The 16,056-nt window shown below is 44.5% G+C and overlaps 1 protein-coding gene across 1 annotated transcript; it reads right to left on the reverse strand.

Moving 5' to 3' along the window:
- Positions 1 to 637: 637 nt before the first annotated feature.
- On the reverse strand, positions 638 to 12,571 carry LOC108785538 (protein BTG3-like). Its single transcript, XM_018554626.1, has 5 exons — positions 12,506 to 12,571; positions 5,121 to 5,321; positions 3,217 to 3,354; positions 2,631 to 2,844; positions 638 to 904 (listed from the first exon to the last, which is right to left on the reverse strand). The coding sequence occupies exons 2-5, from the start codon at positions 5,291 to 5,293 to the stop codon at positions 707 to 709; spliced, it is 723 nt and encodes a 240-aa protein (XP_018410128.1). The 5' UTR covers positions 5,294 to 5,321; positions 12,506 to 12,571; the 3' UTR covers positions 638 to 706.
- Between the last annotated feature and the right edge of the window lie 3,485 nt (positions 12,572 to 16,056).

The following is a 16,056-nucleotide window of genomic DNA, read 5'->3' on the forward strand; positions in this document are numbered from 1 at the left end:
CCCAAACTAATTACATTATAAAACAAGATAATTAGCTGTATGTTTTCTTTTCTGACCAAAATTATGACCAAGGGCCTTTGTTCTGGCCTTAAAACTTCCATGGTCACCAATTTTGGTCATGAACTGGCCTTTCCGAAACCACAAAGTAAGGTCCCAGGTCTGAGGGAATGCTAACAAAGGTGTACGTCACAGACATAGCCTCTAGCAGAGACTTCCAGCAACCAATCCGTTATTGTTCAAAAGTGGAGAGGATTGGGAGCAATGACGAGATACAGGTGGTACAGGATATTTAAAGGTCACGTTTAAAAACAAAACATGATTCTTACATTGTGCTTTTCTAAGATAATATATCTTAGTGCTCCAATTTCCTCACCACCAGTAGCGGGAAACAAAGGTGACAGTTCCATTCCCCGTCTAGAATACACCTCTGATGGTGTTCAGCTATGTTGGACGGCATCTTAAATCCCTTCCAGTGCGTTATAGGCCAGGCTCCCGAGCGGAGACTTTGTGCTAATAAAAGCAAAAACTGTCTCAGTAGTTTCTCCCTGAGTTTTTGTACAACAATGTCAAATCTGGACCTTCAAAACAGGTTCAGCTTTGGAGGAACCCATAGAATGATTTCCATTGGCTCAAAAAACAACTTCCAAACGGTAAACGATAGAGGTCTTCCAGCGGTCGAATCACAACAGTCCTTGCAGTTTATATTTTAGCTGTCGGCAGGATGTGGGGACTTCTTGGACTTCCATTTGCGATAGCCGCCCCTGGTTTGCATGTTGGTGTAGTACTTTGGGACCAGGTAATAGACCGTCATGGGCTGGTAGGCTGGAATGAAGCTCACGTTGCTCCTAGGGTAGTGATAGTAGACTGCGGACGCCGGAGCCGGGTTGTAGTAGAACTGGGCACCCTGATATAAAAAAAGATAACAAATTGTTAGTGTGTGCCTTAACACTGTCAAAGACAATCAGTGCATTACACCCGAATGGGAATGTATAATGGTTGTATAAAATATCATTATGGTAAATATTTGTAAAATGTTTGGTGAATTTAACACATGCCCCATCAGAGCAGTGACCCCCCTTCCCTTCTCTCCCACCTCACCACCTGATTGCCCTGCGCGCAGAAAAAGTACAAAAAACACCCAGTATGGAGCTGGTTTCCCCTTTACACCCTCAACTCTACTGGGAAGGCTTTGTGAGGTCAGGTACTGATGTTGGTTAAAAGGACCTGATTCACAAATGGCTATCCAACTCATCCCAAAGGTGAACAGTAGGATTGGGTCGGGGCTCTATGCAGACCAATCGAGTTCCTCAACACTCATCAAACCATTCAAGAGATAAAACTGACCCCAAGTCATCATAGATATATATATATAAATAATTATTGTTCTTATACAGGATTTATATAGCGCCAACAGTTTGTGCAGCGCTTTACAATATAAGGAAGACATTACAATTACAATACAATTCAAGACAAGATGGTAAGGAGGGCCCTGCCCGTAAGGGCTTACAATCTAAAAGGGAGGGGCAAGTGATACATGAGGAGGTAGCTGTGTGGGGATGAATTGTTTGAGAACGTGATGGTTGAGTGGATAGGTTGAGGGTTGAGGTGGGATAGGCTTCCCTGAAGAGATGAGTCTTAAGGGATCGCCTAAAGGCAGTCAGAGTGGTAGACAGACGGACAGGTTGGGGTAGAGAGTTTCATAGGATGGGAGAGACTCTAGTGAAGTCCTGGGGGCGAGCATGGGAGGAGTTGACAAGGGAGCTGGAAAGCAGGAGGTCTTTTGAAGAGCGGAGCTGACGGTTAGGGTGATACTTTCAGACCAGGTTTGAGATATAGCCGGGGGCAGAGTTGTGGATGGCTTTGCAAGTGGTTGTTAGTTTTTTGAATTTTATCCTTTGGGCGAGTGGAAGCCAGTGGAGGGATTGACAGAGGGGGTTGCAGACACTGAACGGTTGGTTAGGTGAATGAGTCTGGCAGCTGCATTCACGATAGACTCAAGGGAGGATAACCTGTGTAGTGGAAGGCCAATGAGGAGGGAGTTGCAATTGTCAAGACGAGAGATAACAAGTGAGTGGATGAGTAATTTTGCGGTTTCATTGGTGAGGAGCGGGCGTATTTTGGAGATGTTACGAAGGTGAAGGCGGCAGGACATATATACATCTATATATATATATAAATTTGGGACATAACTTAGAATAGAAACCTCTAATGGTATTTCCTTCTCTATAATGGAAGGGTGGATAGGAACCACAAAAACCCAGATCAGCTGACTCAATGAACTGAATCACTACAGAAGGATGTCTACTTGGTGACTCATAACCGCAGCTTAAACAATTATTAGGGAGATCCAGGCCCGCAGGAAAACTATGACACGTGACATTTTACATCCTACTATTCCCAGCAGTTGAATGAATAAACTTTGATTCATAAAAACATGCTTTGGACATAAAGGGCTTCAGCAGCACTGCCGCCTAACAGAACTGAGAACCTAGTTTCCAGCCAAGGCAACCCCCAATTTGCATAGAGTTCGTATACTCCAACTGTGTGAACTTCCTCTTAAAATCCAAAATGAGGTCAGGCATAGCAGCCCCAGTGTTTCTCTGATGACAGATGCACTTATAGCCACTTACGGGTTTTTGGGTGTCTATCTTTGGGGTGGTCTTGTCCTTGCCGCCAACACTTTCCTCGTCCTCGCTGGAGCACTCGGAGGGTGATCCTGTGGTGTCTGAGCCATCGGAGTGATAGTCTGAGGTTTCCAGGTCAGATTTGTCTGAGCCTTGATCTTTCTTGGACTCTTCGGGCACTGGAGCTTTCACTATAAAGGGACAACAGCTCTCTCCAAGCCTGGTGAAATAGAACAAAGGGGTCAATGAAAACTGTGCATGCAGGCTTTACAAACACATAATATACCTGGCACTTATATGGATCAGTGCTGTGGAAGGGTCTACAATACTTCCAGTTTTAGGTGGTCTCTATAATTGCCAATCTGAACTCCAGGCAAGCGGCTAAATACACATATGAAATACGCAGTTGCGAACTGTCCTATCTGCCAAAGGATTTGCAATTCTGTGATGCATACACCTCTTCCAGACAGCACAGCCAAGATGGTGCCACCACTTCCTCTGTTACAGTTGAGAAATACAGTGGTGTCACCTTCCTGAACCTACCCAACTTCAATGGTACTAAAGCAGACTACTGTCACTCAATACGACTTACCTACAGCTGACCTCTTTGGGGTCAATCCAGATGGACATGTTTTTGGGCAAAGCCAGCTGCGAGCAGCGCAGGCCACTCTTGACACAGGCCTGTAATACAGAGTCATCCACCAAGAGGTTTTTCTCAATCCGTATACACCTGAAATAAGGAAGGTGAGGGATTAGCACAGAAATAAATGATGGGTCCAATAAAACGCACTGGACAAGATTAATTAATATTCAAGTAAAAAGCCCAACTCCGGTAAAAGTTTTTAAAGATTTAGTTGGTGGACAAGAGTTAGAACTCTTCCTTTCACTTCCTGTTGCTGTGTCACCAGAGAAAGGGAGACAGGTGTCACCAGGACAGGAAGGCGCAAACAACAAGCATTGTTTAGGAGGAGGTCAGCATTAGTAGCCTCCATATGTTACTAGTGCTGTTCCTGAGAATGGGTTCTGAGTGGGCTTAACAACTTTTCTGTCTGTTGCCTATAAGAAGTACTCTCAAAGGCTAGACCCCCCTAAAAGTTTTTGGGTGTTGCCCACAATTGTGGGTTCCAGCTCCTCATGTAACATTCTCCATAATATAAAATAAATGGCAGGAACTTCACATAATGGCCACAGCAGGTATGCAGACCCAGGAACCCAGCAAAGGGATGGTGGGAACCCTTCATAATGGGCACAGCAAGTATGCAGACATAGGAACCCAGCAAAGGGATGGTAGGAACCCTTCATTATGGCCACAGCAGGTATGCAGACCCAGGAACCCAGCAAAGGGATGGTGGGAACCCTTCATAATGGGCACAGCAGGTATGCAGACACAGGAACCTAGCAAAGGGATGGTAGGAACTCTTCATTATGGCCACAGCAGGTATGCAGATCCAGGAACCCAGCAAAGGGATGGTGGGAACTCTTCATAATGGGCAAAGCAGGTATGCAGACCCAGGAACCCAGCACATGGATGGTGGGAACCCTTCATTATGGCCATAGCAGGTGTGCAGACCCAGGAACTCAGCACAGGGATGGTGGGAACTCTTCATAATGAGCAAAGCAGGTGTGCAAACCTGGGAACTGAGCTCAGAGATCTCACCAATAGAGTCCCTGAGAGATAGAAGAAACGATCAGATGGTTTAACTCTGCAGAATTTACCAAAATCTGAAATATCAGTTGTGCGTGGACTGACCTTTTAACATGACATTTTGTTGACCGCTTCGGGAGAGTTTTTTATTGACTGTGATCATGAAACCAAAAGGAGGAAGTGCATTGGAAGGAATTAGGAACGTCCCTTGTGAAAGGGAATTTGGTGGAAAATACCATGTACTCTTTCACAGTGAGACAGTACACTCCCATCACTCCTGAACAACACCACCAAGAACTCGGGAAACTAACTGATTATGGGGCAACTTTCTAAAACAACATTTGCTGTACTAGACAATATTTTAAGGGATTGTACAGCTGGCTTGTATAAGTATTCACCCATAGCCGTTGGTTGGTGTTTTACCTTATGGCAAAGGCACTGGACAGGTTAACGTAACTCCCCCATCCCAACAGCATGAGGTCACGTCCCTTTGCTCCCTTGGTTCCGCTAGAGAAGTCACCCTGTGTATGTTATGAGTCGTAGCTTACACAGGGGTATGAACTCTCCTCATGCGACAGCATTGGTGAATGGGTGACCTTACTATGTGGGTTGCTATCAGCAGACACTGTCACATTGCCCTGAATGGGGCTTAAAGTGCTTTGTTAAGTGCACTAAAAGACCTACTAATAGGCAACCAAGGTTTTGGTTTTCATACATAAAGTAGACCAAGTGGTTCCAACCAAGTAGACCAAGTGGTTCCAACCAAGTAGACCAAGTGGACCAAGTGGTTCCAACCAAGTGGTTCGCTCATCAAACCTTTCAAGGTCCTCCTCACTCAATGACTCTCTTACCGGTAGGCCTGTCCTTTCTGCGGGCTGTCTGGGTACCAATGTCCTTCGAATTTGTTGCACAGGATGGCGGTCAGAGTCTCTGTAAACCTTTCCACCTGCTTACTGTCCAGTTTCTGGTGACGATTCAGCAGCCTTACGATGTAAGACGCCCCGAGCTTAACCTCCTCATGCATCTTCTTTACTACTGTTGGTATTGCACTCCTGAAAATAAACATACATACAACATTAACCAATGTATATAAACATTATGTATTTTCTGTAAATAGACAGGAAAATCAAGAGAATAAATGTTATTGCCACTCAGATGAGAAAGTAAAAATATTTTTCACAGCAAGTTATAGTAGCTACAAAACACAAATGCAGTTAACCAAAACACAAATGCAGTTACGTCAGTGGTGGAAAAGTTCATAAGGAATTCAGGAGCCAGCTGGATTTTTTTAGGAGTTCCATAGACAGCAACTAGAGAGAACCTCAAAAGTTAGACGCCATGTGTAATTTTCAAGGAGCATTGGCGACCTAGCTCCTACGATAGGTCCAGCCCTAAGTTCCCCAACACGAGAGCTACTTATGTTCAAAAAGGAAATACTGTACTTAAAGTAGATGTAAACCCAAAGGGCCCGTTCACACCTGCCTGGCTACACCATTCTCTATGTTTTAGGAGGCCCTTTATCACATTCCTCCTATGTTATGCACCCTCCTATATGGCCACAATATGGAATTCAGGAGCCAGTCTGTCCAATTCAGGAGCCAGTTGGATTTTTTTTTAGGAGCTCCATAGACAACAACTAGAGAGAACCTCAAGAGTTAGGCGCCAGGTGTAATTTTCAAGGAGCATTGGCGACCTGGCTCCTACGATAGGTCTAGCCATGAGTTCCCCAACACGAGAGCTACTTATGTTCAAAATTAAAATACTGTACTTAAAGTAGACGTAAACCCAAAGGGCCCATTCACACCTGCCTGGCTACACCATTCTCTGTGTTTTAGGAGGCCCTTTACCACATTCCTCCTATGTTATGCACCCTCCTATATGGCCATAATATGGAATTCAGGAGCCAGCTGGATTTGTTTTAGGAGCTCCATAGACAACAATTAGAGAGAACCTGAAAAGTTAGGCGCCAGGTGTAATTTTCAAGGAGCATGGGCTGTGTGCCTTGTGCAGGGGTGGTGCTATGTGTTGTTAGAATGCACCACACGGTTTTGGTTTTGGATCTTGCCTATTACTGCTGCCCCTACCAGAGGCCAACAACCAAGTCACATGAAAAAATTCAAAATTAATAATTTTTTTACAAACACACAACTGTATACATCTGTCTAGAGTTCAGCTTTAAGCTGCCGCCACTTAGAGGGCCAAGTCCAGGACAATAAACAGTGAATGTTATCACCGACACATTGCCAGTCAAACATTGAATGACTAAACCACTTCCTGAAAACGCACAAAAGGTCTTTCAGTAATAGCCTTCCCCAACCCCACTTCCTCTTGCATGCAAAATCACCAGTAGGTGTAAGAGGATGACGGACGGAGGATCAGATGATGACACCACTTTGTAACAGCAGCTCAGCCTGCAGCTCGCCATCTGTGACTCGGTGTCAGTCTTTCCTTTACCGTCTGTTTCATCAGCTCAGCAGACAAAGCATTTACTGTGGATGAGCTGGCTGGGACAGAACACGCTATGTGCAGAGTCAGGCAAGGTCGGCGTACAAGAACTGGCTGCGCTGAGTGTGCACAAAGTGATGCACCTGAATTACTGCGTGTACTGTGCCTTGTACAAAAAAAAGAGCAGGAAGACACAAAGACACTTGCTAATCAATGCTTGCATATCATAGAAAAGAGAGTATATCTAAGCCAAAATAGGATTTTTATACTCACAGTAAAAACCCTTTTCTTTTAGTCCATTGTGGGACACAAGAATTCAGGTACAGTTGTTTTTGCTAGTGTCCAATCCTCCTGTAGGAGGCCACATAACCTGACTGTATCTGAATTCCTGTGTCCCTCAATGGACAACAAAGAAAATCGTGTCTTTGTGTTCACTGTAAAATCTTTTTCTAACAGGGTTATTCACAAAAAGGTGAAGAGTTTGGAGAAGTGAACAATCTAGGACAACATAGCCGAACTGGAAAGTGAGCTGAATTGGAGAATTCTTCCAAATCAGCTACTTTGGCCTAGATTAATCACTTCCCCTGCCTTCTCCAAACTCTTCACCCTTTTGTGAATAACCCTGTAAGAGTCCATTAAAGGACACAGAAATTCAGGTGCAGTCCTTTCTTGCTAGTGTCTAAACCCTTATGTGTCTGGCAGTATAACCCAACTGTGTCGCTAAATGGACGAGAAAATAAATTAGTATTATTATAGTCACCCTAAAATCCTTTACTTGCAGTCCATTAAGGGACACTGGAGCAACCAGTTTGGTGAGGGCGACACGTTGTGGTTTTATGGAATTCCTAATAAACTACTATAGGGAATTCTCACCACTACAAAAAATATCCAAAGCTAGCCAGTAATTTTGCCCACCGAGAACTCGTTCAAGTTTGCCTTCAAGATGTTTAAATACAACTCATAGCTTCCCCGGTTCTAACCTCCTATATATATATATACAGGGCTCGAAAAATGCACTCGTCCACTCGTCTGTGACGAGTGGACGCCAGTGCTGGACGAGTAGCTTCCCGACCGGCTGTTGTAATTAAACGGCCGGCCGGGAGCTTTACATTCATTTTAACTCTCTCACGCCGCCCGCGGCGAACTGAGGAGCAGGAGAGCTGCCGCCGGCCAGTGGACTGCATTACCCAGCAGTCACCCTGGCGCAACGGAGGTGTGGCCGTGAGGAGACGGAAGGGGCTTCCGAGGAATATATATATATATATATACCTGGGCTGGTTAAATCACAGGAGCAAGGTAGCTAATGTTGCATTAAAATCACAGCTGGCATCTAACTTTTGAGGTTTACTTTACTTAATTTTAATGGAACGGACTCCTAAAAAAAATCATGCTGACTACTGGATTGGGCAAACAGGCTCCTGATTAATTTGTCTACCCCTGATATAGACAATATACATTATCTCAGAGCTGGAAAATTCCCAGGAACCAGGTAGCCAGCACTCCCTAAAAATTACAGCTGGTGCCTAACTTTTGAGGTTTTTAGTTGTTGTCTATGGAGCTCCTAAAAAGTTCCATTGTTCCAAGTTCCATTCCACTGTGTCTCCATTGGGGAGATATCAGAATGTAGTAGATCCCATCGCACTCCTGACCGGATAGAGCCCAAACGAAAAACTGGGGGGGTGCCGAAAGTGACCGCGGATGCCTCCGCACATCGAATGCAAATACCATGAAGTCACTCGCACTCTGTTTGTAGATAGCAGTCAATCTCCTTTATTGACTGAACATAATGTCACATAACAAAGCGACGTTTCGGGTACTTTTGTTTGCCTTAAAAAGGGACTGCCCAGTCCTAAAACGTCGCTTTGTTATGTGACATTATGTTCAGTCAATAAAGGAGATTGACTGCTATCTACAAACGGAGTGCAAGTGACTTTATTGTATTTGCATCCATTGGGGAGATGTCCCTGCACTTCAGGTCCCAAGAACACTACAGCGAGTTGAGATCTCCCCAAAACGATGGTCAATTCTACCTCTGACACTTGAGACCCGAACAAGGGACCCAAATCAAAAAATTTCCCAACCAAAAGTGTTAGATCCCTTTTCTTTTTCTCCACCGGTGACTATGGCCCCAGGACAAACAGATCTCACCAATGGGTACACAGGCAGCAATACATAAAATGACAAACATCATGACCCTTTAATACTCAAACGAGGAAAAAAAACGTTTTGGTTAGAGTCCATTTTTTCGGCTTTAAAGGAGCAAATAGGGTCGGGTGAAAGGTTCTACAGGGTAACGTTAAGGATTTATGAGTTTGAGCAGCAAAACATTTTATTTACAAAGTCTCACTGACCTGCATAACTTTCACTCAAAGTATTTACAACGTGAAGGAAGAAAAACATTTAAAGATCAGCTGAGCAGGTTATGCAAATTGTCTTGGGAGGGTAATACCAGGAAAATCATCTGCACAACAGTTTCCCTGAAGTGAACTGAACTTCGCGTGTTTACCTTCCACTGAAACACAACAGCTATTCAATGGCTTGCCTGGAATTTCCCAGAATTACTTTTCAGGAGCCTTCAAAATTCCCTAAATCTTCACCATTTCTCAGTTAGCTGGCCAAAGTACTGAAAAGGTGTATGGAAGCCGCAATACAAGTTCAGAGCATTTCAGGCTGGCCATACATTGATCTATTTTTTTTTTCGCTCAACACGCGGGCTGAAGGAAAAAAATATACTCCATTCCTCCATCAACACTAACAGTGTGTCCATCGAGGAATCCCCGTTGTTTACATACAGCGGCTCCCGGCACCTGTCAGAATACCCAACCCGAGTGGGCAGCTCATTGGCTTCCGGTTCTGATCGTTCAAAAATGTTCTGCCAGGCTCCTTCCATCAGCTGATCGAGGGATGCCGGCCGAAAGGGTGCCAACAGCACCACCCACTGTGTGAATTCACACAGTGTATTGCCACCTTTAGACAGTCTTAGGACCTCTAGTTGAGGAGGGACTACAACTACCCCTGCTAACCATGGGACAATCCTGAGTAGGGATGAGCTCGAGTTTCGAATGAACCCATGCTCTTCAAACCCAGGAGGAAGCCAACAGTGCTAGCTAGGGATGCACCGATATCGATACTAGTATCGGTGCCGATACCGAATATTTGGATGAGTACTCATACTGGCCCAAATGCTCCCGATGCCTATCCCGATACCAGATACCGGCCCCATGCTTCCTGGTCACCTAGTGACGAGGAAGTGTGGAGACAGCTTCCCGACCAATCAGGAAGCCGGGCCCTGTGTAATGACTATTCTATATTGAAGAATTACAGATTAAATGGTCAGTCCACCCAAAATAGATGTGAAAGTGTTTGGTGGATGAACTACCTGAGAGTCTCTTCTATCACTGTACAAAGTTCCCGGGTCTGCACACCTGTGGTGCCCATTATGAGGAGTTCCCATCATCCCTGCTGGATTATTATTTTTTATATCATGGAGAATGTAACAGGAGGAGCTGGAAAACACAAGGTGGGTGGGAAGACCCAAAATTCCCAGGTGGACAAGAACAGATTTAGGAATTATGGCAGGGAGATCTCACTGTTGGAGGATCGAGTATATATTAGAAGCCATGGGATAAACTCCGTTCACCAGGCTCCATCTATACCAAAAATATCACTTATGATTGCAAAATTCTGCAACTATTAAATCATTAATCCGCTCATTCCAAAGAAAACCGAATTAACTTCCTACTACACGCACGCCATATGTTGACCTACTCCAGTAATGAGGTAAATTTCGGTATCCAGGTGAGACCAAGAATCCATATAACAATTGCTTCTACCTTGGGTTTCTTAAGGTCAACATTTCTTTTTGTGCCAGATGATGGATGCAAAGTCACATGTCAGGACATGGCCTTGTGGATTCACCCTAAATCATTTTTAGCCATGGACGTCAAGCCAAGTTTTGTGTACTTTACAATAAATGTCCTTGTGGTACAAGATCAAAGTAATGTTCAAGGTCATGTTTTGTTTGGTAGGAGCCTTATTGTGCACCATCCAGTTTTATGATATACACACACACACACCAATTTTCAGGCAATTTGAACTATCTTTCCATATAAATACCTAATGGATTAAGATAACCTACCACCAACCACTTCTACCAGAGGGTAATATGATCTAAAATGTTGGTGGTTGGCCATCTTGATCTGTTTGGTTGTTCTTGTGATGACAAAGATGGGCTTGTCCTGAAAACCTCTGGCCCTTGTCTCTAAAGCATGTTCCCCATCTCCTAAATTCTACACCACAGTGCTGTTGATGACTCTTAAAAAGGATGACCACCACATCAATAGGCCACCTCACCGTTCAAGGGCAATATCAGCAAGAATGGAGATGCTGAGAGTTGTAGTCCTGCCACACCTAAAGAGTCACAGATGGGCTTGTCTGGAAAACATGTGGCCCTTGTCTTTAGCCAGCTGGACCACATGTTTCCCATCTCCTAAACTATACACTGACATGCTGTTGATGACTCTTAATAAGGATGACCACCACATCAATAGGCCACCTCACTGTTCAAAGGGCAATCTCAGCAAGAATGAATATGCTGAGAGTAGTTGTCCTGCCACAACTAAAAAGTCAGATGGGCTTGTCCTGAAAAAATCTGCCCCTTGTCTCCAGCCAGCTGGACCACATGTTCCCCATCTCCTAAACTCTTCATTGCCATGTTGTTGTTGACTATTAAAGAGGATGACCACCACATCAATAGGCCACCTCACCGTTCAAGGGCAATCTCAGCAAGAATGGAGATGCTGAGAACTGTACTCCTAACACAACTAGAGTCACAGATGTGCTTGTCCTGAAAACGTCTGGCCTCTGTCTCCAGGCAGCTGGACCACATGTTCCCCATCTCCTAAACTCTTCATTGCCATGTTGTTGTTGACTATTAAAGAGGATGACCACCACATCAATAGGCCACCTCACCGTTCAAGGGCAATCTCAGCAAGAATGGAGATGCTGAGAACTGTACTCCTAACACAACTAGAGTCACAGATGTGCTTGTCCTGAAAACGTCTGGCCTCTGTCTCCAGGCAGCTGGACCACATGTTCCCCATCTCCTAAACTCTACAATGCCATGCTGTTGTTGACTGTTAAAAAGGATGACCACCACATCAATAAAGAGACTACCTCAAAGCTCAAGGGCAATCTAAGCAAGAGTGGAGATGCTGAGAACTGTAGTCCTACAACTAAAGGGTCATTGATGGACCGGTCCTGAAAACTTCTGGCCCCTATCTTCAGGAAGCTGGACCACATGTTCCCCATCTCCTAAACTCTACAATGCCATGCTGTTGATGACTATTAAAAATGATGACCACCACATTAATAAAGAGACCACACCACCATCCAAGGGCAAAGAAAAAACTTTTGGACCTGGTCGCTAGCCAGCAGGACCACATGTTCCCCATCTCCTAAACTCTACATCACAGTGCTGTTGATGACTATTGAAGAGGATGACCACCACATCAATAAAGAGACCACCTCATCGTTCAAGGGCACAGAAAATCTCAGCATGAATGGAGATGCTGGGAGTCGTAGTCTTGCCACAACTAAAGCAGCCCTAAACTTTATTTGGGGGTGGCGTCACCCAACTTAAGTTCTTCAACAAACAGTAAAAATGGGTCATCGGTCTTTTTAGGGAACCGCTGATACAACCTAAGGGGTTACAATTGATCGATATGGGTTAATAAAAACTTTCTATCCCCCCCCCGGAGCTGATGGTAGAAGGGACGGATGCGCCGCTTACCCGCCTGGATGTCCTCCGCCGCCCGCGTGTTCTTTGTGTCTAACTTTCAGCGTGGTGAGCCCGGACTTCCCAGTACAGCTTATGAGTCACAGCAAAGGGGTGGGAATCCCCGGGGTGACGTCACACTCCATACATGGACATCCTGGGGACTGCAACAGCTGTCATTTCGCAGAAGGAGATCGCGGAGGGACGAATTGCGCTGTGTACCCGGGCAGTGTGGCCCCTGGGGAAGGGGGAGAGCCAGGAGGAGCCAGGCCAGGAAAGGTGTTAATTAAATTGACAGTTTCATTGAATAGTTCACCTTCAACTGTTATGTCTTTTAGTTTGCATTTAATGTGTACAGAAAGCTTAAAGGGGCATTCCACTTGCCCTAGGAGCACATATCCACAGGGGCCAGAAACCCCACAGGGACCAACCGCCACCCAATGTGTCTTGGGGCTGAGAAAATGAAGATCTGAGAGTAATGGGATGATCAGAACTAGGGCTTCATTGTGTACGCATGATCAAGCATTTTGGGCCCCAGTAATCGCCCATGGGACCAGTGGGGAACCTAGATATTCTGTCACTCAGGGCAAAGGCTCAGAGTTGCTCACCCCCAAGGGAGAAGTTCCCCATCCACACACCCAGTGGTGCCCCTTCTAAAGTGGCACCCAGGGCACATGTCCCCCCAGGCCTGCATTCAAGTACCCTATTAACAAAAACGTATCTTATTTGGGTATCACTTGGCTGTAGATCTGCAAATCATCTTCTTCCTTCTGGAGGGTGGCAACAGGACAAGGCACGTAAAACAAGCGCCTGCTCCTTCTAGTAACGTGCCTTCCGTTGGATAAAACAAGAACACTCAAGCTTGAAAACATGTAAAAAAATAAATTAAAAAAAAGTGCATATAAAAGCACAAAAGGGACCAAAGATTTACCAAAAATGTAGACTAAAGACCCGTTCATACTTAGGCATGCATTATCGGTGCAACAGATTGCATTGATTTTTGTTCAATAGCATTGCAATGTGCTTACACCAAGTAATGACCACACGCACCCCCATAGTGTGCCAGCAAGCATGTGTCATGTGGTGTTTTTTGACCCATGGACACACATTGAAGGCCCTTTGTGAATGAGTGCATCAGCCTGGCAAAGAATGCATGGACACGCGTGTGAATAGGACCAGGTGAAATGTGCTGGGGACAGGTTATTTTTTTTGCCCCTTGGATGTGCATTGAGGGTCCTGTGCGAATGAGCATGCCAAAAAATGCATGAAAACGTGAGCACATAGAGCCTTAGGCTCAAAAATGCTGCCTACAATGTATAGTGTTGTACACATCTGGGGGTAAGGGTCAGAACCCCCCTTCTGGATCTTCCTTCTCTACCGGTTCTGATGACCATTGTCATTGGGAAAGAAATGAATGGGAAATCCCAAAATGTTACAGCTGTCACCAAAACAGAAGGTCAGGGCCAGTCTCCCAATGGGGGGACACCTGTCCTGGTGACAACTGTTGCTCTGCTGCATTGCAAGGTTCTATGAACTCTGTCAGGCTTCAAAAATGTGTTCAATGTCTGTGTCCCCCTGGCAGGCCTTGTGGTTCCTCACGCCATCAATACTGTGTTCTGTAATGCTCCACCAGACGTGAAGATTTTTGGAGCAGCTTTGCAATGCAACAGATCAATGTTTCTGCACGGACCAAGTAAGTGTGACCTCTCTTCCTTTATGGGATTTTTTTTTTTCTTCAAATTATTTAGTGACAGGGTCACTCTAAACATACCTTGCGGGCCAAGTCACATATAAGTTAAAGTAGAACTGAAGCCAGATCTTTTTTATAGATTTTTTACAGAGTAGAGAGGGGTTAGAATGTCTGTCAGGTTTTTATTGCTGTCTGTTTCCCTGTTGGGGAGATTCACCCTCTCTATTTGCCCTGGGCTGGTGGTGCATGTTACCAGTTGGGGCTGGGGCTGGGGGTGGTTGTTCATGTTACCAGTTGGGGTTGGTGGTGCATGTTACCAGTTGGGGCTTGTGCTGGTGGTGCACGTTACTTCTGTCTGCCCAACCCGCCGATGTCACTGGTTGCCAGGGGCTGGGCGAGAAGCTGGCCAGAACGTCACAGGTAGCTAAGCTCTTCGCAAACTGTGACACTCTGGCTGGAAAGGGGGCCATGGGCACACCTGCCACCTCCCTCCCACATGACCCTAAGAGATGCCACCTGAGGCAACCACCTATAGCTGCCTCGTCATAGGGACAGCCCTGCCCATGCACATTACGGTATGACAATTGTTTTCCTTTCATGGCTAGAATTTTATTTGTTCAGATAGAAAAAAAAACGTGTGAAATATCCCATTCTGCTCCTTTCATTTTCGTGAAAAACAAACATCGATTTGACCCCCACTGACCATCAACCGATCGAACGAACATTCCAGAAACAAAAATTGTTGAAATTCTATTGGTGGATGGCCAGTTTATAGCTAAGGAAGAAAAAGTTTTGCCTGGAGATTCAGTCTAACGATTCCGGAGGATCCCGCACTTTGCATGATGGTGGTGCTGGCGTGTATGTAGATCAGATAAGAGGAAGGTAATCAGGGGAACAGTTAAACAATTAGGTGAAAAGCTTTTTTGTTTATTGTCAGGCTGGGACAATGGAGGGAGATGTATGGCGGCAACACCCGCTTGTTTGTTGAGAAGATTGGGCCCGGAGATCAGAGGACGACGTTCATTAACATCATTACGTAAAGTCCCCCAACTGCCACTTTAATTGTCATACTGAAGTGTACCTGGCACCAAGAGATACTCAACTGCAATCTAATTCCCCAAAACTGGGCACACGGAACAATTGTGTCCATCAGAAGGGACAATTCCTGGGGGAAACCCAATCAAATGTGACCATTTTTGAGTGTGTGGAACAATCATTTTTGAACAAAGGATCATTAAAAATGGATCACATGTATCATGTAAATGATGAACAATAACCCCGTGTATCATGTAAATGATGAACAATGACCCCGTGTATCATGTAAATTATGTTTAATGATCACAAGAAACATGTAAATAATCTTTAATGAACACATGTATCACGTAAAATGATCCCACATATCATGTAGATGATGTAAAATGATCACATGTATCATGTAAATGATATAAAATGATCACATGTATCATGTAAATGATGTTCAATGATCACATGTAATGTATCACGTAAATGATGTTCAATGATCACATGTATCATGTAATTGATGTAACATGATGACAAGTATCATGTAAATTATGAACAATGATCACAGGAAACATGTACATAATGTTCAATGATCACATGTGTCATGTAAATGATGTTCAATGATCACATGTATCATGTAAATGATGTAACATGATGACACGTATCATGTAAATTATGAACAATGATCACAGGAAACATGTACATGATGTTCAATGATCACAGGAGACATGTACATAATGTTCAATGATCCCATGTATTATGCAAATGATGTAACATGATGACACATATCATGTGAATGATGTTCAATGATCACATGTATCATGTAAAATATGTAAAATGATCACATGTATCATGT

The sequence above is a fragment of the Nanorana parkeri genome, unplaced genomic scaffold, assembly GCF_000935625.1.
Source record: "Nanorana parkeri isolate BGI_ZX_2015 unplaced genomic scaffold, ASM93562v1 scaffold166, whole genome shotgun sequence".
In the NCBI taxonomy this organism is placed as follows: domain Eukaryota; kingdom Metazoa; phylum Chordata; class Amphibia; order Anura; family Dicroglossidae; genus Nanorana; species Nanorana parkeri.